This window comes from Phyllostomus hastatus, unplaced genomic scaffold, assembly GCF_019186645.2.
Source record: "Phyllostomus hastatus isolate PE091 unplaced genomic scaffold, TTU_PhHast_1.1 phas_contig_477, whole genome shotgun sequence".
Classification (NCBI taxonomy): domain Eukaryota; kingdom Metazoa; phylum Chordata; class Mammalia; order Chiroptera; family Phyllostomidae; genus Phyllostomus; species Phyllostomus hastatus.
This window is the reverse complement of record NW_025333889.1, coordinates 651,806-673,233: the sequence shown is the minus strand read 5'-3', so window position 1 is coordinate 673,233 and position 21,428 is coordinate 651,806. Positions and strand designations below refer to the sequence as shown.

Genomic DNA, 21,428 nt, shown 5'->3' with positions numbered 1-21,428 from the left:
GCTGTGCGGGCAGGCTCCCCGCGGTGTCACCTCTGCTCCATCTCCTGCTTCATGTCGATGCCCTGCTTCTCCAGCAGCTCGCGCTGGGCGAAGGCCCAGTCCACGGGCTCCGAGGGCGTCTCCGCGCAGGGCGTGCGCTCTCGCTCCTGCCGCGCCTGCTCGGGGTGGTTGAACCGGAACACGTGGCTCTTTCCCATGATGATGCGGTTTCCTGGGGACGGGGGGCCGAGCTGGACCAGGGGGGCCTGCAGCCTCGGGGGCCTCAGGGCGGCAGGGGCGGGGGAGGGAAGGCTCCCAAGCACTGCGCACTCCAGGAACTGCCCCAGGGCCTCAGCCCCCTGGCACTCCCCCCTCCCCCCACCAAGGCCTGACCGGGCCTCCTCACTCGCTCCAAATTCCCCTCCTTGGCCCCACCCCTTTTGCCACCCTGGGGGTTTGCAAAGCACACTCCTGGGGCTTCTCCCGCATCCTCATCTGTTCTGTGGGCCCCTGAGTGCCACCCTCATGCCAGCCTCACCCCCCAGCCGGGTGCCCTGACCGGGCAGGCACCACCAGCAGAGTGGGTCGGGGCCTCCTGCCAGCCCTACCTGACCGCAGGATGCTGGGCTCTGTGACCTTCTTGCCATTGACATAGGTGTCTGCCCCCTCACAGGGCTCCAGGGTCACCACGGCTACAGGACAGATGGGGCAGAGAGGGGACTGTCAACGCACTGCCATGCCCTCTGCCCACCTGCAGGGTCGACTCCCCTGGCCGCCCATGTGCAGCCCCCACCACCACTCCTCCTGCGGCAGCCAGGCCGGACTGTGGGCGGCACCTTGTCTGGGCCCTGGAGAAGCTGGGGGGGTGGGGGGTGTCACGCTGATCAACAGATGAGGAGAGTGGTGCCCGAGGTGGGGGTGCTGTCAGAGAGCCAGGAGCCCGTGCTGGCCGACCATTCACCCTGTCAGGGTCTCCAGGTGGGCATGGATGGAAAACAGGGGCCACCACGTCCCCGGGAGTCCTGGAGCCCCTCTGGGGAGGGCAGGCTTTGGGGACAGAGAATTCTGGGAGAGCCAACATCCCCCGTATTGCTTCAGGCCACCACCCAGAGGTGTCCCGGTCACAGAGCAAGCTTCAGCCACCGGTCTGCAGCCCAGAGGCTGGCCGGACTCCTGCCCTGAGCTGGGGGCTGTGGGCTCCATAATGAGATTCTGGCCCAGCAGCTGCTGCCTGGAACATCACACCCCAGACAGGTCCCGTGCCCTGGGCCGGTGGAGGGGCAGGGTAAGGCACAGGTGACCACCCCACAGCCAGCAAGAAAGCGTGGCCCAAAAGTAATGCTCCACCCTCCACTGGCTGGCTCCTCAGGGCTCGCTGTCCTCCCGCCCAGGAATAATACCCCGACGCCTCAGCACGGGAGAGAGAACCCACACCCAGCCCAGCGCCAGAGCCTCTTCTGACGGAGGGGTTCCCGGGGCCGACAGGGAGCTGGGAGGTGAGCCACCAGCCCCGGCTGACCCCGCAGGCCCCCCTCAGGCCGGACACGCGGCAGCACCCGGTGGGGGCGGAGGGCAGCCATACCTTCACTGCCCCCTCTGGAGTCGCTGCGGAAGACACAGTGCTCCTCCTTGATGAAGTGCCCGCTCAGGACAATGTCCTGCCGCCTCTCCCCGTCCTCCCGGCCCACTCTGTGGGGGGCGGGGCAGGGGCTCAGTCAGCGACGACGGGACCGGGGCTCCCTCCCCACTCCCCCTGCAGCCTCTGGGGACACCCAGCTGGGTTGTTATGGGAAACACCCAAGACGCACATGAGTGGGGGCACAGGGGATGCCCCCAAACATGGGAGCCACGCAGCCCAGAGGAGCTGGAAGCATCGGGCTCCAGGAGCAGGGACGGATCCTCGCCCCCACCCCGACCCCACCTGTGAGCCCACCCCCCTCCACCCCACCTGGTGAGCCCGTCTTTGATGTAGTAGAGGAGACACTCGGACATCAGCGGGTCCTCATTCAGGTTGACGAGATGCGGTGTCTGGGGTGAGAGGGGGGTCAGCTGCTTTGCAGGGAGCGGGAGCCCAGCACTGGCCGCCTACCCGACCTCTCTCCCCATGCGCCAGACCACCACCCACCCTGGGTCTGGCCTCGTGGAGGACACAGTGTCCTCCCAGGCTGGCAGGGAAGGCAGGACACATGAAGGAAAAGGTTCCTGAGGAAAAGCCTTTGGCGGGCACCCCAGAGCCTTGGGTGCGGGGACAGCCAGGTGGCTGGCTGGCTGGGTGCTCAGCCTTGGCACTCGGGGAGCTGGGCTTCAGGAGCAGCCGGGAGCTGAGCTCTCAGCTGAGGGCCCAGGGGCACTTGGGGTGTGGTGGACCCTCAGATATGCAGGGTGCAGGCTGGGTCCCCACACTGGCCCCGTGCCACATCCCATGAGGTCCTGGGCACCCAGGAGCTAGGGCTCCCGTGGGTCCTCAGCCCAGACCTCGGCTCCTATGGCTCGAAGGGCCCCCTGGGGTGCGCCCCCTCCTCCCAGAGGCATAGAGGCCCTTCAAAAGGCTGCAGGTGGCCCAGCCACATTCCACCCACGGCAGCCCCACGGAGCCAGGACCTGCTCCTACCTTTTTGGGAGAGAACACACCCAGGGTGCCGCCGTCCTCCCTCATGGCCACACCCATCTCAGCCAGCAGGGCTTCCCTGGGGGGACAGAGTCGGGGTTGGTTCACGCCCCAACAGGCCACAGGACCTGCTGCGTCCCCAGCTGGATGGACGGGCTCCGGCCACACAGCCCGTGCAGCGCCCAGGTACTGTGACCCGTGTGGTCAGTGAGTTAAGGTGTCTGCTCCCCAGGAGGGACTGACCACCTGGTCAGGGACCAGGTCAGTGAGATCACAGTGGCCGGAGGTGGGGTCCCTGGGAGGGAGGGGCCAGCCCCGAGTCCCCACTGCCCACCTCTCCATTCGAATGGCTTCCGTCCGCCGCAGCTTTTCCTCCCAGGTCTCGTTGAGCTCGGCTATGATCTTCTCCGTCTCCTGTGGGGACACACAGAGCAGAGAGAGGTCAGGGGCCGGGCCGGTCTGCAGGGCACCAAGTCCCCAGTGCCCAGTGCACCCTGGCAGCACGATGCAAGAAGGATCCACGGCTGAGCAGTTAGTGTGTGCTCAAAACCACGTGCTTTTTAGCCCTGGCTGGTGTGGCTCAGTGGATTGAGTGCCGGCCTGAGAACCAAAGAGTTGCTGGTCCAGTTCCCAGTCGGAACACATGCCTGGGTTGCAGGCCAGGTCCCTGGCAGGGGTGCATGAGGGGCAACCACACATCAATGTTTCTCTCCATCTCTTTCTCCCTCTATTCCCCTCTCTCTAAAAATAAAACTGTGTGTTTTCCTGTGGACACCCCCAGAGAACAGAGGAAAAGGCAGAGTAGCCCAGGAGAGAGAGAGGCCCAGGCTGGTTCTGATGCACAGATGCCCGTCAACATTTCCTGCTTGCTTCCAGCCCCTCACCCGGGGCGGGGGGATGCGGTGCACCCCAGGTGGGCCCTGTGCTCCAGATCCCCCATACCAGTCTTGAGTCTGGCCTCCGTGACTTTGAACCCTAACCCTGACTTCTGTTTCCAAGATCTAAGCTTACTCTCCACCCCAGGAAAACAGGATGGAAAACCTAAAACCAGCCTGGCCCATCGCTGGGGGTCAGGGAGTGAGTGCAGGCACAAGGGGGCCAGAGGAAAATGTTCACAAGCACAGAACACCTGGGAGGGGGCACAGAGCTCCTAGGACCCCCCTCCCTTGCCAGCAAGTAGGGGCCGTGTGGTTCTGGGCGGAGAGCGGAGAAACACGGAGGGGACCCCGGGGGCACCACCTGCAGGACTCACGGCACCTCCGACCAACCCTACTCCTGCCGTTACAAGAGGGCTTGGCCTAGGCCCAGAGCAGGGCAGCCTGGGGAGGCGAGACCCCACGCCCAGGGCTCCAAGCCCACCCCGTTCTCAGGGCCCGCTGCCCCGCCCCGCCCTCACCTTCAGCCTCTCGATGGCCTCCTCGCTGCCCGGGGCAAACAACAGGCGCTCGTGCAGGCTGGACACAGAGGCCGCGCGGCTGGACAGGGCCGAGAGTGAGGATGAGGGGCTCATGCCCACCAGCGCGTTGGTCACTGTGGAGAGATTGTCAGGGGCTCGACTCAGCTCCGCCCAGCCGCGGTTACAGTTATTGTTGTCCAGGTCGGACAGGTCTACGGGAGGGGCGGGGGCAGACAGGTGGGAGGGAGAGAAAAGAGACACGAGTTGGGAGACTGCAAGAGGCAGGCGAAGGCAGAAAGCAGGAGCCGCCAGTGGGCACAGCTGACAGGCGCCGGGCAGCGCATGCAAGGCCACCTGCCGCCCGAGCGATGGGCCCGGCCCCCAGGCCCACTGCCCTCGGCAGCACGTGGTCACCAGCCAGCGGCCCTCAGCACCCCTTGCTGCACCCCCTTGGCCGCAGGCCTCTTTGCTTCCCCTGCACCTGCAGGCCGAGCTCCGTGTGACCCAGGATGCCCTGCAGCCTCTGCCCTGAAGCTCCGCCAGCTCCGTGAGGCTCCCACCCGCTGCCCTGCTTGCTACTCTTCACCGGCAGGTGCGCCCCAGGGCCAACGCTCATGTGCCTCCTCTTTGTTGTGGGCGCCCACCCCGTCCCCACCCCTTGCCCAGCCCAGAATGCATCTGGCAGAGTGAGGCTTTGCCGTCCACTCCAAAGAGTCCCCTGGAGGACAGGGGAACTGTGGGGCTCTTCGGGAAGCCCCTACTCCACCCCGAGAGGCTGCACTGCACTTGGGCTTCCTGGCTCTGGGGACCCAGGGCCCCCAAAGGCCTGGCTAGGGGTTGGGACTGTGATACCCCTCCTGGCAGAAGCAGAAGCAGACACAGAGCAGAGCCAAGCACATGGGACAGCGTGGGGCACCAGGGAAGCCGAGGGCGGCCTCCCTCCTCCCCCACCCCTGGGGTCGGGAGGCACTGAACTGCGCCCCTTGCCCAGGGAGCCCAGCCCAAGGCCGGCAGGGGTCACAGGCTGGGAGGATCTGGCAGCAGTCAGACCCCTGGCATTCTCGGGGCAGGGGAAGGGGCCTTGAGGTGTGTGGGGCCAGAGGGAGGCCAGAGCCAGGGTCAAACGTGCCCTCTGGCACTGACACTGGGCACCTGCCAGGCCTCGGGGAGCACATGGTAGTCTGAGAGCCTGAGCTCAGCCACTTTCCGCCTGAGGAGGCCTTGGCTGCCCCTTGCCTCCCTGTGCCTCAGTTTCCCATATAGACAGGGGACTGGACCCCAAATCTACTAGGACAGGAGGGTGCCTGTGACTGAGGCCTGCTGGCCCAGCCCCTAAAGAGGGGGTGGGCAGGCCCCGCCCTGCCGACCCTAGGTCACGCCCCCCCCCCACACCGGGCGGCCCCACACCCCCGAGGGCAGGCGGGCGAAGCGGGGAAGCGCAGGGAGCAGCACGGGGATACACACATTTGGGTCCTCCGGGCACAGTGTTGGCTGGGTGGGGGGCGTGGGGGAGGGAGGAGAGACAGAGAAACAGAAGAACAGTTTGTCTCTGGAGGGTCGCAGGCCGGGCGTCGGGCAGGTGGCCGTGGTCTTCGGTGGGGACACAGGGGCCCCGGCACCCGTGGTGTGCCGACACGGCTTCCGGGGAACCATCTCTGGCCTGACTGGGCCAGCACCGAACCCGAACCATGCAGCCCTTCCAGGCTGGGGCCGGAACCGCGGCCTCCCACCCAGGGAGCCCCGACCCACCTCGGCCCAGGGGATGGCCCCAGGACGAAGCCTGGCTGGCCCAGGAGGCCCCTGGGGACCCGCAGCCCGCCTGCCCTGCCTGGGCCTGGCACACGCAGACACTTACTGTCGGTGATGTCCCCGAGACCCTGGGCGTACAGCAGGTCCCGCAGCCGGGTCACCTCGTCCTTCAGCTCTCGGATCAGCTTGTTGTTGGGGTCCTCGTTGATGACGGCGTTGCAGCGGATCTGCTTAGCCCGGTCCGCATACCTGGGCAGCAAAGGGATCTGTGGGCTGGGCTGTGCCGGCAGGCCCACAGGGTCTCCCTCGGGGAGTCGCTGGCCAGGGACCCCCAGGTAAGGTCACCCTGCCCCAGCTGGCCCACTTGGGGAAACCTAGGCCCCCGGAGGAGAAAGGACAGGCGGCACCTCTTCCCCGAGGAGAGGCCTTGGCACATGGGCCATCGTCCCAGGGTGGAAGGACCCAGGGGGAGGTGGGAGAGTGCCCCTGGGTACGCATGTCGGAGCCCGTGCTGCGTACAGCACGTGCACGTGTGGGTGCAGATGGCAGCACGTCCCTGTGTGGGGACTGGTGTCCTCTTTCTCTTTTCTACTGCTGGTGCTCAGTCACGGGGGGCCAGAGACACGGACCAGGCTTCCGGGCAGCCGCTGGCAAGGTGGGGACCCGGGCTCCCCCTCAAGGACACCCCCCAGCCTCCGGAGGGACCTTTACAGACACAGCTTCGCCCCTCTGCTACTTAAAGACCCCAGGTGGCTCCGGTGGCCAGAAGGGGTGCAAGCCTCCCAGCCCACCAACACAGCTCTCCCAGCCTCGTGCCATGGGGACCCCGGGCCCCTCGGAGCCCGCAGTGCACCCCAGGGGGTGGTGGGAATGGAACGGGTCCCCTGAAGGCCCAGGCACCCCTGGCGGCCACTGGAGCCGCTAGGAGTCGCAGGCGAAACGGCCTCCCCCGCAGGCCCCCCCCCGCCCCCCCCCCTCCGAGCCTGTGGCCCCGCCTCCCTCGAGAACGCACCTCAGCGTGCTCAGGGTCTCGTCGTAGTTGATGTCTGCGGGGCTCAGGGCCGCCACCATGGCCGTCCTCGAGTTCCCGCCTGCGGGGAGAACGGGCCGTGCAGAGGAGGCCAGCCTGCTGCCCTGCTGCCACGTTCTCCCCGCTCCGTGACCCCCCCCGCCCCCGCATTTGCAGCCGGAGAGGCGGAGGCCCAGAGAGGTAAACCGAGTCATGGGCCAACGGGGGGTGGGGGGGACGACACAGGAGCACCAGAGACCCCCAGTTCTCCACGTTCGTTAGGCCAGCGGGGGACTCGGTTCACCGCCCTGGGCATCACACGGAGCTGGGGGGACCCCCGAGGTCACATTTGGGTGGGGGGCACTCCAGCCTCCGCCCCCCGCCTGCCTCTCACTGGCCCAGAACGCAGGCTGCGAGAAGGGGGGGGCTCTGGGGCAGCCTCCCGACCCTCGGCCAGCAGGCAGGCAGGCGGGGCTCCCCAGAGAGTCCCGGGTCCCTGTTACAGACGGGGAAACCGAGGCCCAGGGCGAAGTGCTTGGGCGGGGCGCCACAGACCTGGGCCGGGAGCACCAGCAGGGGCCGGGGGGGGTGTCCCTTGGCCCCGCGGGCCGTCCCAGTCCCCGACACCCGCTGTCGTTAACCTTTCTGGGGCCACTGTCCTGGGCCCCCCCCCACGGAAAGACCCCCCAGGTTCGCCCCGGCCCTGGCCCAGGAAGGGGGGCGGGCCGCCGCGTCCAGGCGGGGGGGGGGAGGCGGGGAGCCAGAGCCCCCGGCGGGCAGGGCGAGCCCCGGGTCCTCACCCAGGTTCTCGCGGAGCAGCCAGGTCAGCACCGAGTCCCTGTAGGGGATGAAGTCCGTCTTCTTCTTCTTCTTGTTCTGCGCGGGGGGGGGGGGGGCGAGCACCCAGGGTCAGCCCGACCTGAGCGGCGCGGGAGGGCAGGCCCGGGGCCGGCGGGCGGGGGTCCCCCCGCCAAGGACGCGGGGCGGGGGGCGCGGCAGGGCTGCGGGTCCGGGCCGCAGAGCCAGACTCGGAGCCGCTGGGCGCTGCCCGCGTCACCGGCCGGAGCCCGGCCCTCCACGCTGCCAGGGGCACACGCCCGAGCCCGCCGGGCGCCCCCTCAGACGCCGGCAGCGGCTCCCCCGGCTCCACGGGAAAGGCCCGCGGCTGAGCGGGGCGTCCCAGGGCCCCGCCGGCGCCCGCCGGCTCCCGTCAGGCTTCCAGCCCCCGCCCTCCGGGGCCAGCGCGCCCGTCCCCCCCCACCCCGCGCCCTCCGCGAGGCCCGAGCGCCCCCTGGTCGGCGCCCGCTCCGCTCGGCGGCCCCGCGTGCCTCTCGTCGGGCGAATCCACTCGAAATACGGGCCGCGGCCCCCGCACTGGACCGCCGCGGCTGACCCACGCCGCCGCCACGCGGCATGAACACTCAGCCACTCCCCGGCGCCCGCTCCCTCACGCGCGTGGGGCCTCGGGCAGGACGCGGCCCTGGCCCGGACCCCTCCCGGGGACGCGCCGACAGGCGCCACCGCCGGCGGGTGCCGCTCCGCTCGGGCCCACGCGCGCGCCACCGCGGGTTGGGATGGCCCTCAGGGGCTTCACTGGCCCTCGGGGGCGGGACTGGTGAGCGCCCCCGGGACGCGCCGCCCGCCCGCCCGCCCGCGTGGGGTTGAGAGACGCCGGCCGGCCCCTGTGCGTGGGTGTGAGGGTCCGCGCCACCGGCCCGGGGGACACTTCCTCCCCTTCGGAAACGGGTGGGTGACGAACTCTATTTCTACTTTTAAAGAGAATTTCATTACTGAGGCTGCCTGTCTGCCACGTTTGTCCTGTCTCCACGGTACACGCCCGGCCATCCCTCAGCTCCCTCAGCTCCCTCAGCTCCCTCTGCGCGGAGCCGCGGAGCCGCCTTCGGCCCCGCCCCCGCCCGCAGGCCCCGCCCCGCCCGCAGGCCCCGCCCCTCTGGCTGCGGCCCCGCCCCCCTCCACCGCCTCAGCCCGCACGTCGCCCGCACCCACCGCCCGCCGCGCGGGCCCTCTGGGGGCCCGGCCGAGACCGCGCCAGGGGGCGAGCCCTGCCGAGCGCCCGCCGCCGCTCCCCACTACACCGAGGTCAGCCAGTCCCGGGCGGCGGGCTCGGCGCCTCAGCTCCGGTCCCGTGTTCCCCGCCGCACAGGCCGTCCTCCGCCCGCTCCTCACTCGGAGCCTCCTCACGCGGCTCCCGAGCCGGGTTCCGTCACAGCCCACGGGTCGCACCGCGCCTCCCGGTCCCTCACAGCCGCTCTGACTCCCTCCGCTCCCCACGCGGGCCCCGCACGACCCCTGCAAACCCTCCCGGTCCCGCCAGTGCTCCAGAGGGTCCCGCCACAGCCCCGCACGGCCTCCCACGCGGCCGTCACACGGTCCCCGCGCAGTTCCCACCACGGCGCCTCCTCTCACGGTTCCTCCGGCGGCTCTTCACACCGCGGCGCCCGCGCCCTCACTCACGTCCCTCACCCGCGGTCACCGCTCCACACACGGAACCCCCCCCACTGCCCACCGCTCCCGGCACGGCCCCCCTGCAGCCCCCACCCCCGACCCGCGTCCCCGCAGACCCCGGTTCCCCCACACGGCCCCCCCGCCAGTCCCACAGAGTTCCTCACGAGCCACCCCGGGCGGCCTCGCGCCGCCCCCCGCGGCTCCCGAGTCCCCCCTCCGCCCCCCACAGTTCCGCACACGCGTCTCCGCGCGACTGCGGCTCCTCACAAGCCGCCACGCGGCTCCACCCACAAGCCCACACACGGCGCCTCACACAGCGCGTGCCCCCCGGCTCCTCTCAGGCCCGGCCCCGCCCCTCAGCCGGCCCCGCGCAGCCCCCCCGCGCTCGGCCCACGCAGCTCGCTGGGTCCCTCACAGGAGCGCTCACGCCGGCACTCACTCGGCCCCCCGCACCGCCCGCACCGCCCCGCGTTCAGTCCCCGCGTTCAGTCCCCGCGGGGCCCCGGCTGTGCGCACACAGCTCCACACCTGCGGCCCCTCACGCCCCCCACGGCCCTCCGCGCCGGCCCTCACGTGCCCGCGGGCGGGTTTCTCCTCAGACCCTCTCCGCTCCGGACACAGCCCCTCACGCGGTTCTCCAGAGCCCACTCACCCCGGTTCTCACACTGTCCCCGCCACCTCACACGCTTCCTCCCGCAGCCCCGCAGCGTCCTTCGGGCCCCTCACACCGTGTCCCTCACGCGGTTCCTCACCGTTTCCGTCCTGGTTCCACCCGGTCTCCCCGCCTCGCTCCCGCGCACTCGTCCCCACGCAGCCAGCCCCTCACACCGTGTCCCTCACGCGGCCTTCCCCAGTTGCCCTCACACAGTCCCGTCCGGCTCCCCCGAGGAGCCCCGCGCCCGCCCCCCGCCGTCTCCCACGCTCCCCCGGGCAGGCCCCCACGCGGCGCCCCGCCCCGCCCCCGGCCCCGCGGCCGCGCGGACTAGAGGCGCCCCACTCCCGGTCTCCGTCACAGCCCGCGTTCCCTGCACAGCAGTCACCCCGGCTCGTGGGCTCCGCGTCCACCGTCCCGCCCGCACCGCGCGCCCCCAGGGCCGCTCCGGGCCGGGCCCGCGTGCTCGCCGGCGGAGGGCGCGGACGCAGGGCGCGGACGGAGGGGCCCCGCCGGGGCGGACGCCGCCTGGCCCGGCGCGGAAGCGGCCGCTCACCTTGTTGGGCCCGGAGTCCTGCAAGAGAACAGGCGGAAGGGGCGTGAGGACCCGCGGCCGCGGGGCCGGCCCGAGCCCCGCCCGGCGTCCGGCCCCCGCCGCCCCGCCGCCGCCCGCCAGCGCCCCCAGCACCGGCGCCCGAGGCGGCGGGCTCTCCTGGGACGGGGCGCCCCCTGGCCGGAGGCGGGGTGACCCCCTGAGCGCACGCCCCCGCCCCCGCCCCCGCGCGGGCGCTGCTTCCTCCGGGAAGGCGGCCGGGGTTGCCCTCCCAGGACGGACGCCCGCCCTGGCTCCCGCCGACCCTCCGGAGGGCCGGGAGCAGCAGGACGGGCTGCCCGAGGGCGGCAGCACCGGGGGCGGCTCCGCGGTCCAGCCCACCCGCCCAGCTCCAGGAGCGCGAAGCCGGCTCACCATTTCGGCCAGGGCGGAGATGACCTTCCCCAGCGTGGTCAGGGACTTGTTGATGTTGGCTCCCTCCTGCGGGCGGGGGAGACCGCGGGGGCGTTAGGGACCCCCGGGGCCTGGCCCACGGGGCTCTTGGGGCACAGGAGTCCCCCACAGGAGGCCCGGCCGAGGCCAGCGGGCAGCACGGTTTGCGCGGCTCCTGCTCCTGCTCCCCAGAACCCTCGCAACACCCCCCTCGGCCCTGCCGGCCGCAGTCTCAGCGGCGGGACCAGGAGGGGACCCGGGAGGATAAAGACTCTCCTCCCGGCCCCCGAGACTGCTCGGCCAGACCGGGCCCCCCAGGACGGCCCCCCCAGGACGGCCCCCAGCCCCCCTCCCAGCGCGGAAGCTCAGGCACCGGCGGAGAGGTGCTCCGGGCCGCGGAGGCCCGGCCTTCCTGCCGGGGTGGCCTGCTGCTGCTGGCCTCTCAGCCGTGCCCCCCCCCCCCCACCCGGCGCTCACCCTTGGGGGCGGCCCCACATCCCGCGCCAGCCCCAGGAGGAGCCCCCCGGCCGGGCCCACCCCGGAACAAGCCCGGACCAAAGACGTGGCTCCGCCTGTGCGTCCAGGTGCGGGGGGCCCACCGCTCCCCGCGGGCCCGGCGCTGGGGCCCTACCTTGAGACGCGTGCCCTTCGCGCCCGTGGAGTCGGCCCGCTCGCTCCCGGCCAGGTCCACCAGGCTGATTTTGCTCACCTGCAACGGCAAACGTGTCAACGGCAAACGTGTCAACGGCAGGGGACGCCGCGCGGCCGCCACGAGGCCCCCCGCCTCCTCCGGGCACCGCCGACAGGGCCCACCTGCGGAGCCCGGCCGACCCCTCCCTGGGGGCAGACGCCTCTGACCCTGCCTTCCCTCCGCACCCCTGCTCGCAGCTCTCCCGACACGCTGCCCGCGGTGCGACGCCCCCTCCCCTAGGGGGCTGCAGGCCCCCCGGCCCCGGGCACTCGGCGCTGCGGCCGCACTGTTCTCTGCACCCTGGACGCTCTTCGCGTGCTCGTGCACCGGCTCCACACAGCGCCCGTGAGGAGCGGCCTCTTGCCATCACCCATCTGCACGGACAGGCACATCATCTGTGCTGGGGTTGGGGCCCGGTTCCGGTGCCCCGGCCACGGCTCAGCTGCCTCGTGCGCCGGGCGGCGGCCCCAGTGAACATGACCGTGGCCTGGGGTGGGCGGCCACGGCCTTCCTGAGCCAGGGCCCCTGTGGGCATCTTGCCCGTGTGTCAACAGGCGTGGACATCAGTGGGGCCCTCTGGACGCCCTGAGCCTGCAGGGACAGGAGGGACGGGTCCCTGGCCCCACTGGGCCATCAAGGGCCTCCAGCAGGATGGTGCCAGGCCGAGGTGACCCCAGCACCACCAGGACTAAGTGGCGCTTTCGTCCCCAGCCCTTCTGAGGATGCCATAGTGCTGCCGGAGAGGACCAGCCCTCCAGGACGTGTCTGGGGTGCCCTGGGCAAAGGCCCGGACGTGGGGCAGGGACAGGGCACAGCCAGAGAAGACCCGACGCCATAGGTCAGAGCTGCTGGGGGACACGGACAGGCTTGGCGCCAGCCCTGCCGCCTCTTCCCGGGGCCCACAGACTGCGTGTCCCATAAGAGCCCCAGCAGAGGACACCGCGGCCCGGGGCCACGGCAGACACTGCGGTGCGTGGGAGGGGCACCCGGGCTGGGAGCCGGGGCAGGACCGCTCAGCACAGCCCCTGCTTTGTGCTTGCAGAGGCCAGGGCCCCCGGCCACCTCCGAGACGGGCATTCACTCCGGCTGAGACTGCCCGGCCTTCACTGCTGTCCCGCAAGGGCCCCCGGGGCATGCCGGGCCTGTGGGTCATGCTGGGATGGAGCCCTCGGCACATCCCTTCTCAGCCTTTCAGTCTCCACCAAAACCACCTCGGAGGAGGGTCCCATGGGCCCTCCACTCCCAGTCCCTCCCACACCCAGGTGGCGTCGAAGGCCTGGATGCGGTGGCCTCGCGGGCCTGCCCAGCCCCTCGCCGAGGCTCACGCCGGGCCGGGGGCGGTCAGTGCCAGGCGCCCAGGGCAAGGAAGCTGCCCCTGCCTCAAGGCCGGTGTGTGGCTTCGCCTCCGCACCCTGCCTGACCGGCCTGACGCTCCCCCTGCCCGAGGTGCCCCCCACGCCTGCCGAGGCCCCGCTCACTTTCTCTGTGGTGATGTCAGTCTCCGCATCGTGGCGCTTCTGGGTGAAGATGATGTTGAAGACGGCGTGGGAGCGGCTGCTGGTCTCGTTCATGTTCGTGGCCGCCACGGTCCTGCGGGAACAGAAGCCACCGTGGTCAGATGCGAGGGACACTGGTGGAGCTGCCCTGTCGGGCCAGGTCTCGGGGTGTCAGAGCCCCCAGGCTCTCGGGGCTGCCCTGCAGGTGGGCGTCGTGCCTCCTGTCGGCGGGGCAGGGCCCACACCCGCCCGTCCACCACACCCGTCGCGGGGCCCTGGGCTCCCAACTCCAGCCTGCACTCAGGGTGCTGCGACTGGGGGTACAGAGTAGGGGCACAGGAAGGGGCACTGCTGCCATGGTGACCAGGGCAGACCCTCCCGGGCAGGGAGGCCCAGGACAGTGAAGCCCAGTGAGACCTACTGCCATGGCCAGCACTGCCTGTGGCTGACCCTGCCCCCAGGCTCCTGCCCCGTCCACGGGGCCATTTACCCTCAGAGCAGGCGGGGCCGGACCTCAGTCTCCTCATCACTGGGCCCAGCAGGGCAGCTGCCCGTGGGACCACGACCAGGAGGGGCGGCCCCTGTGTAGGTGACGGTGTCCCCCTGTATGGGGGGTGTGTGGCAGCTCCCTCTCAGGGCGGCAGGGGTCCCGAATGGCCTCAGGCCCCAGAGGCCCACGCCTCCACGGGGCCACCTGACGGGGCGCACAGGGGGACAACAGGTGCCCCGGGGACCAGGCCTCCTTGCACAGACTGACAGCCGCGGGCCTGGTGGGGGTCGGGGGGCGAGCCAGCCCGCACACACCTGGCCTTGTTCCCTGAGTCCATGAGGTCCTGGATGTCATTGTAGGAGGTGACCGCCAGCTTGGAGAGGTCCTCCACGTAGGGCCCCAGCAGCGGATGCTCCCTCACCCGCAGGTTGCCCTTGTTCTTGGGGTTCAGGAGGTCGCGGACGCGCTCACAGTATATCTCCATGTAGCTGACCTGCAGGGCAGAGACACGCTGTCGGGGACCCCCAGGAGAGGAGGCGTGGGGGCCATCCTCAGAAACCCCGAGATGGGCGCAGGGGTGGTCGCCAGGGGCTCCTGAGGAGGGGTGTCCTGGCACATGTGGGGTCACCCTCCAGAACCCCTGACGGGGGTGTAGGGACCACCATCAAGGGCTCGAGGTGGGGAGTGTGGATGCCGCCCGCTGGGTAGGGGGAGGTGTGCAAAGGACTCAAGCCCCTGTGAGTGTGGGAGTTGGGGGTGTCAGCCCATGCCCCCCCCCCGCCTGGCCCTCCCCCACCCACGGCCATCCTGGGGCCCGCTCCAGTGCAGTCACCCTCTGCGCCCTGCATGCCCCCGTGCCCTGAGTGGGTGTGGTGGCGTGGTTGCCCCGTGCCCTGAGTGACCAGCTAAGGGCACAGACTGGTGGCAGGGACGCGATTCACGTCAGAGGAGAATTGCCGTCCGAGCCTGCCACCCCCAGCCACGCCCTGAGCACGGGACGCTGGCGGGAGCCCTACCTCCACGGAGTAGGACATGTTGTCGTTGGTTGTGTCATTGATGCGGGAGAACAGGTCCTCACAAAGCTGCAGGGACCAGAGACACAAGGTCAGATGACAAAGGCCTCGCCCCTCAGGCGCCAGGGGTCGCCCGTGCCCTGGCTAGACGCTGCTCTCCTGGTTTCTCCCACAGTCTCAGGGTTCATCTTAAAGGCACCGAGGCACCTGCAGCCCAGCAGCTGCCTTCTGCTGCTCCCCTCAGCGGTCCCCGCGCTGACACCTGACACTCTCCCACGCATCACCTGCCCACACCGGACCGCTCCATCCCCGTCCTTGTCTGCCCAGGGTGCGGGTTCTGCCACCCTGCAGACCAGCCGGCCCTCTCCACTGGCGTGGCATGGGCCAGTGTGGCTCCGGAGACCCACCGGGGCGGGCCGGGGCAGGGGCCAGGGGCCCAGCAGTGTCTGAGGTGTCCGTGTCTCAGCCTCCCGATAACTGGGCATCCCTTCCTGCCCAGACCACCAGTCCCCGCAGCCCCCAGATGAGGGTCCCTCCACCGGCAGTCCCCCAGCTGCCCCAGGCCGCCCCCACTGCCCTGGGCGTCCTGCCCGCCCTGAGCCCTCCCACCCGCCGCCCGGCCCCTCCCGGGCCGGCGTGCCTGCGGGATGATGCCCTGCTGGTCCTTCTCCTGCTTGCCCATCATGGTGTAGGACTTGCCGGCCCCTGTCTGGCCGTAGGCGAAGATGCAGACGTTGTAGCCCTCGAAGGCATGCTGCAGCATCTCCTCGCCGATGTCCCGGTACACCTGCTTCTGAGACGCGTAGTTGACGTCCTCAGGCTGTGGGGCGAGAGGGGCTGTAGCTGCAGGAGGCGGGCGCGCCGAGTGCTCAGCCCACCCCGTGTCCCTAGGACCCACGCCCCGTCCGGGGCCTCTGAGGCACCACGGCCAGCCCTGGCGGAGGGGTGCCCGGGTGCCACCCGCGCCAGGGGAAGGGACACGGTCCCTGAGGGAGGGTCGGGAGGAGCCAGCCAGGCCGCGGCAGCTGGAGCGACAGGGACCAGCGTGTGCAAAGGCCCAGGGCCCTAACGTGCGGTGCGGTGCAGACGGCGAGGCTCAGTGTGGCGGCCGTGGGTCAGCCCTGGGGCCCAGGGCCCAGCCGTGGGCCTGGCCATTGTGTCTGGACGCTGTCCTGACAAGGGGAGGAGGAGGAGGTGGGGCTGGACGTGCAGGTGGGATGGGGGCTCTGGTGCTGTCCTGGGGGCCAGACAGGCGGAGAGGTGGCCTACACTGGGTGTTGGCACTGGGGCCATGGGACCTGGCGCCTTCTAGAAGGATTCGAATGGTGGGGGATGGGTAGGGTTGGGTGTGGACTGCAGAGGGAGTGGGAGGGGGCGGGTTCCCCAGGATCCCTGGGGAAGTGCAGGTTGAGGTGTGCTGCGCACCACGCCAGGTGGGCCAGGCTCAGCTGTGGACGTGGGAGTGGGGTAAGTGCAGGGCACCGGGACACTGGTGGGAGATGGATGCACGGCTTGCACTCTGGGGGCATGCCCACAGGGAGCTGACGGCACCTTGGCCCCCATCTCAGCCGGGACGCTGCGTGTCACCACGGCTCAGGGCAGCCTTCCATGCACAGTAAGACAGGAAACCAGGTCCCTCCTTGTGAGCCTCACACCTGCCCCCTCCCTGCCACCCACCGGGCCCTGCAGCAGGGAAGGGTGGGCATCGCCTCACTTAGAGGGGCCGAGAGACCGGGCAAGGGCCCCCCGGGGGGGGGCTGCTGAGTGGTGTCCACACGGCCTCGTCCCACCGCCCCTGGGCCCCGCCTGGCTTACCGAGGTGTGCGACCAGTAGGAGTAGTCGAAGCTGAAGCTCTTGGGTGTCTCCTTGGGCTGTTTGGGGTTGACGATGGCTGTGGGGAGGGGACAGGAGCAGTGGTTGGCGGGGTGCTGCGTCCACACCGTGTGCCCAGACACGCTGGCCGTCCCCTCACAGGGACACAACTTACTCCCCGCCCCCCAGGAGTGCCCCAGCAGGTGCCTTCCCGGTGTGCACCCTCGGGCTCCAAGCACTGTCCCCGCACAGGCCCCGGCCCCGCTCCTCAGAGGCAGTGCTCACGGGCCACCAGCATCGGCTCAGCAAAAGAGGAAGGACACCACAAACCCAAGACGATGCCGTCACCCACCACCTGCGCCTCCTGGGTGTCCCCGGAGAGCTCTGGTGCTGCCCAGTCTAACGCTCGGCACCCAGCGGCAGGAGGGACCTCGGCCCCAGGCCTTGTCTGGCCACCCTGCCCGCTGTCCACTGTCTGACCCTGCAATGTCCCTCTTGGCAGAGACCCTTAGGCCCCCCAGCCCCACCCCCCACACTGCAGGCACATTCCGTTTGGGCTTTCACATCCGCCGGGAACTCAGACAAAGCCCGGTCAGCCATGGCTCCAGGACACCCGGGAGGCCATCCCCACCCCATCACCCGTCTGAGGAAGCAGCCCTCCCTCACCGCCCCCATATTTGGGGGTGCAGGCCACGTGCCCAGCCCTCAGCTGAGGTTCCTCGGGGGGGCGGGCCGGGGGCTTCGCTTCCCTGGGTGCAGCGCGGCCTTCAGGACCCCACACGCCTGCCCCCACCAGGCGAGCTGTCACCAGCACCAAGAGAGCCAGACCCTCGAGATCTCCATGCGGAAGCCCCAACCCAGGACCTCGGAAGGTGCCCTTAACTGGACATGGGGCCCTGGCACATGTGACCGGTCAGACGAGGCCACCCTGGAGTCAGACGGGCCCTAGTCCAACACACCTGAGTCCTCATGAAAGGGGACCTTTGGCACAGACGTGCACACAGGGGGGAGGCATCAATAAGCCGGGGGACACCCGGGACGGCCACAGCCTCCAGGGGCCGCAGAGCCAGGGAGTGGGTCCTCCTGCAGGCCCCAGGGAGAGTCCACCCGCCCGAGCACGCCCACCCAGCCTCCAGACGGGCCATCCACGCCGCCCGTGCGGTGCTTCGTGCGGCAGCCCTGGGAGGCCAGCACCTCCCGACCCTCCTGCAGCCGCCCGGCCCCAGCCTCCCAGGCAGGCAGGCCCCAGGGCCACCAGCGCTGGCTGAGCACCCAGTTCCCAGCACAGGTGCCCACCGAAGCCCCGTCCCCAGGGCCGGCCTGGCTCTGGGCTTCGGACTGCTGGCTTGAGGCCCCCTGGGATACGACCCAGCGCCCTTGGGAGGCCACAGGAAGGAACAGGTGGCTGACCATCGCATCCCTATCTTCGGAGCTGAGAGGGGCCACGGCCACACGGACTCCGGGAGCGAGGCCAGAGGGAGAGAGCTGCCAGGTCCTGCTGGGGCCTGGGGACGCGCCCACCGCAGCCCCCGTGCAGATCCCGCCGGCGCCATGGAAACAACAACTGCGGGCCCCTGACACAGGCAGCTGGGCCGGGCCTCCACCAGCCCTGCCAGCGAGGGGCCGGGTGCCCTGGCTCGCCCCACAACGCCCACCTCCGCGACCTCACCTCCTCACCTCCCTGCCTGCGGGCGGGCCCCAGGGCAGGCCTGGCCCCGCCCTGCTCCCCGCCACGGGCGGCCCCCGACACAGGCTCTCTGAGCCGGCGGGGCCCCCGTCTCCTCTCCGCACCCCCGCAGCCCGCTCTTCTCGTCCACGGGACACCGGACCTGCCCCGGGCGCTGGCCTTGTTCCGACAGGGCCGTGGCGCTGGGCTCTCTCCCGTACGCCACACGGGGGCCGTGAGCTCCCCGAGGCGGGAGCCCTCACAGGGACGGGGCCCAGGTGTGCGCAAGGGACTCTGCACAGGTCGGGCGGGGACGGCCTCGAGGACCGCCTGCCCTGGGGCCCCCAGAGCCGAGCTGCTCTGGCCCTCAGGAGAGTATTCCCACCACGTGTGCGAGTGCTCGTGTGAGAGAGAGACACAGAGACAGCGGCCACTGCCCCAAACCCGCGGACTCGGGGGCGGCCCAGCTGAACGGAGACCGGAGCCTGAGCAGGGCTCCGGGGCAGAGCTGGCTCAAGCCTGGTCACCCGCCCGCCTGCTCCGGAGACGCCCCTCCCGCCTGCCCTGCAGATCTCTCCCGTGGACCCAGCTCGGCTCACTTGCCCCACGCGCCTCAGCCCGTTCCCCGCCCGTCACAGCACCCTGGCGGGACGTCAGCCCCGAGCACAGTCAGCGCCAGAGCGGAGCCCGGCCCGAGGCCATGCCCAGCAAGGGCTGGCTGGTGACGCCAAGGGGCCCCACGGCCACCTCCCCCTGCCTGCGCAGCACAGGTGACGGCCGGACCTCACGGAGCCCCGGTGTCCCCACCTCTGCGGTGGGAGCCGTCCTCATCCCAGGGGGATGGACCACAGGGGCGGCAGGCGGGGTCACCGCCACGACCTCTCCAGCACACGGCCCCTCTCGACCCTCACAGGTCGGCCTCCGGGGGCGAGGGCAGCTCCAATCTACCCCAGTGGAGCCGTCGGGGAGCGCCAAGGGGCAGCAGGCCCCGCGTGCTTGGCGGAGCGCCGCCCAGGGTGCCGCTGGCCTCCCGACCGCTCCTCCGATAAAACGGCCTCGGCCACGGCCACCCTCCCGCCTGGGCTCTTCCGTGCCCAGTGTCACTCCATTTGGAGCCTAGAACATTCTAGAACAGTGATGGCAAATGAGGCCTGACTTCTCAGATGAGTTAGGCCTCGGGGCTGCCTGGGGCTGCCCGCAGATGCCTGTGTGGGCGGAGAAGGGGCCCCTGCTCTCGGCGCGGGTGCGGCTCAGGCCGTGAGCTCTGCCCCGTGTCTGCACGCAGCAGCCGTCCACCGCCCACGTGTGTGACAGGAAGAGCCGCGGGGGCTCTGGGAGGGCACCCGCTCTTCCCCTCCAGCAGCCTCCAGCAGCCCTAAAGTGCACGCCCCCCGGGACCTCACACCGTGACCCTGTTTGGAAACAGGGCCTTTGCAGCTTGGCCAGGTGTGGAGGTGCAGTCACACCGGAGTGGGCCGGGCTCTGGACCCAGTGGTCGGTGTCCCCAGAAGAGGCCTCGTGACGGCAGACGCACTGGGCCTGCCCCCTTGATCTCAGACTCGGGCCTTCCGCACAGCAGAGACCACATGCCTGTTGTTTTGCGGCACACGGTCTGCGGTCGTCTGTAAGTGGTGCGCACCGGAAAACCCGCCCGGCGCGTGGACGAGGAGGGAGCCGGGGCCGGACCCGGAGGCAGGACCCCGCCCGCGTGTCAGCCCCGCCGGCAGCCCGCCCGCCCGTCCGCCGCGGTCTGTACTCACTGGTGGTGCTCCCGGACATCTGGATGATGCACTTGGAGTCGCGGCTCATCTCCCGGGAGTTGAAGGGGCGGACGCGCACCGCCACCTTCACCGAGGCCCCAGCCATCTCGGCAGCCTCTGAGGGTCGCTCCTGCGGGTGGGCGCGAGCCCCGGCGGGCGTGGGAGACCCCTTGGGGAAAAGGGAGACGTGAATCAGAAGGGGCGTTTGAGAAGGCAGAACAGGTGCTTCTGGCTGGCGGCTGAACCCAGTCCCGTCCAGATCCTCACCGCCGACACCACACCCACCGCGCCAGGGCCCAGCCCACAGAGCAGGGCCGGAGGGCGGCTGCAGGCAGGAAACCGCACAGGTTTTAGGGAGAAAGCCGATGGGAGGAGCGGAGCCTGGGGACCCGGAGCCTAACCAGGAACCGCCACCCCGCTGCAGGGAGCAGACAGACTCCGGGCTCCTGGGAAGGCCGGCGTCCGGGCGGGACCGACGGCGCGTGTTTGGGGAGGTCACCGGCAGGTGCGGGAGACCCTGTGGTGGGTTGAACTATGTCCCCTCAAAGCTGACGTGCGGAAGCCCAAGCCCCAGGAAGGGTGACCTCACAGCGTGACCGTGTTTGGAATTGGGGTCCTGGCAGATGTAACCAGTTGAGATGCGATCACACTGGAGTCAGGGGGGCCCCTAACACACTGTGGCAGGTGTCCTCATAATAAGGGACATCCGGACACAGACACTGCCCTGTGAAGACAGAGAAGGGGTGGCGCCCCGACGGCCCAGGAACACCGAAGACCGACAGCCACCACCAGCAGCGGGAGAGACTGCTGCCGCGGGGCCCACACTCCCTCCGGCCTCAGGAGGAGCCAGCCCTGCCGGCACCTTGGCCTTGGACTCCCAGCCTCCTCCAGACTGGGAGACGGTGGACTTCTGTTGTCTAAGACACATGCCGGCGGTGCTTTGTCACGGCAGCCCTGGTGGACTAATGGAGACCCCAGACGCTCAGCCCACTCTGTGAGCATCCGGAACTGTGCCCCCCCATCTCCCCCACCAGGCGGGGTTGCGGGGCCAGAGGATGCTGTCTGGGAGCCCGAGGCTCCGTCCAGCCTGGGCCAGGGGCTCCGAGGACCGGCTGAGGGTGAGTGGGAAGCACCCACTGAAAAGGGGGTGAGCCTCGCCCGGAATGCCCAGCAGGGCCCCCAGCCTCGGCCTGCCGCCGCCACTGTCACCGCAGAGTGCGGGGCCCTTTGTCGGGGAAACAGATCTCGAGACCACAGCGCCCCCTCTGGCAAGAAGTACATGGACTAAAACAAACAGAAAGGAATGCGGCAGAAAGAGACAATGCAGCGAAGAGGGGAAAGTATCCTTAAATACCTTAGAAGTAACATCATCAGCAAGAAAAGTGACCGCTCCCGGGAAGGGGGGAAGGATGCGGGGAGAGAGCTGCTGCCCTGCAGCCCGCAGCTGAGACGCTGCGGTGCCTGCTCTGAGGCAACCCCAGTGAGGGTGCGGGTGCGACCTTCACGGCCCTTGAAGGTCACCTTCACTCACCCTGAGGATGCAGCGCCCCCTGAGCACGCAGGCCCAGGTGGGCTTGAGAGGGTCGGACCCGGACACCGAAAGCCGGCAGATCAGAGGTGAGTGGGGCACTCAGTGCCCCAGACTCAGCGAGATT

At 70.2% G+C, this 21,428-nt stretch overlaps 1 protein-coding gene across 21 annotated transcripts in view; it reads right to left on the bottom strand.

Annotated features, from left to right (window-relative positions):
* The window catches only part of KIF1A (kinesin family member 1A), a 66,788-nt gene that overhangs the window by 32,375 nt on the left and 12,985 nt on the right, over positions 1-21,428 (bottom strand). For 9 of the 21 annotated variants that reach the window (XM_045845536.1, XM_045845538.1, XM_045845539.1 and 6 more), the window contains exons 2-21: positions 19,774-19,942; positions 16,350-16,426; positions 15,175-15,354; positions 14,538-14,603; positions 13,836-14,014; positions 13,014-13,125; positions 11,476-11,553; positions 10,827-10,892; positions 10,416-10,433; positions 7,542-7,617; positions 6,745-6,823; positions 5,839-5,981; positions 5,448-5,474; positions 3,984-4,195; positions 2,922-3,001; positions 2,591-2,666; positions 1,928-2,007; positions 1,562-1,668; positions 588-671; positions 31-211 (exon numbers count right to left, since the gene is read on the bottom strand). In XM_045845536.1, coding sequence (XP_045701492.1) covers positions 31-211; positions 588-671; positions 1,562-1,668; positions 1,928-2,007; positions 2,591-2,666; positions 2,922-3,001; positions 3,984-4,195; positions 5,448-5,474; positions 5,839-5,981; positions 6,745-6,823; positions 7,542-7,617; positions 10,416-10,433; positions 10,827-10,892; positions 11,476-11,553; positions 13,014-13,125; positions 13,836-14,014; positions 14,538-14,603; positions 15,175-15,354; positions 16,350-16,426; positions 19,774-19,879 — 2,027 coding nt within the window. In that variant the 5' untranslated portion in view covers positions 19,880-19,942. The remainder of the gene's footprint in view (positions 1-30; positions 212-587; positions 672-1,561; positions 1,669-1,927; positions 2,008-2,590; positions 2,667-2,921; positions 3,002-3,983; positions 4,196-5,447; positions 5,475-5,838; positions 5,982-6,744; positions 6,824-7,541; positions 7,618-10,415; positions 10,434-10,826; positions 10,893-11,475; positions 11,554-13,013; positions 13,126-13,835; positions 14,015-14,537; positions 14,604-15,174; positions 15,355-16,349; positions 16,427-19,773; positions 19,943-21,428) is intronic. The other 12 variants (XM_045845542.1, XM_045845545.1, XM_045845546.1 and 9 more) reach the window with 2 other exon arrangements.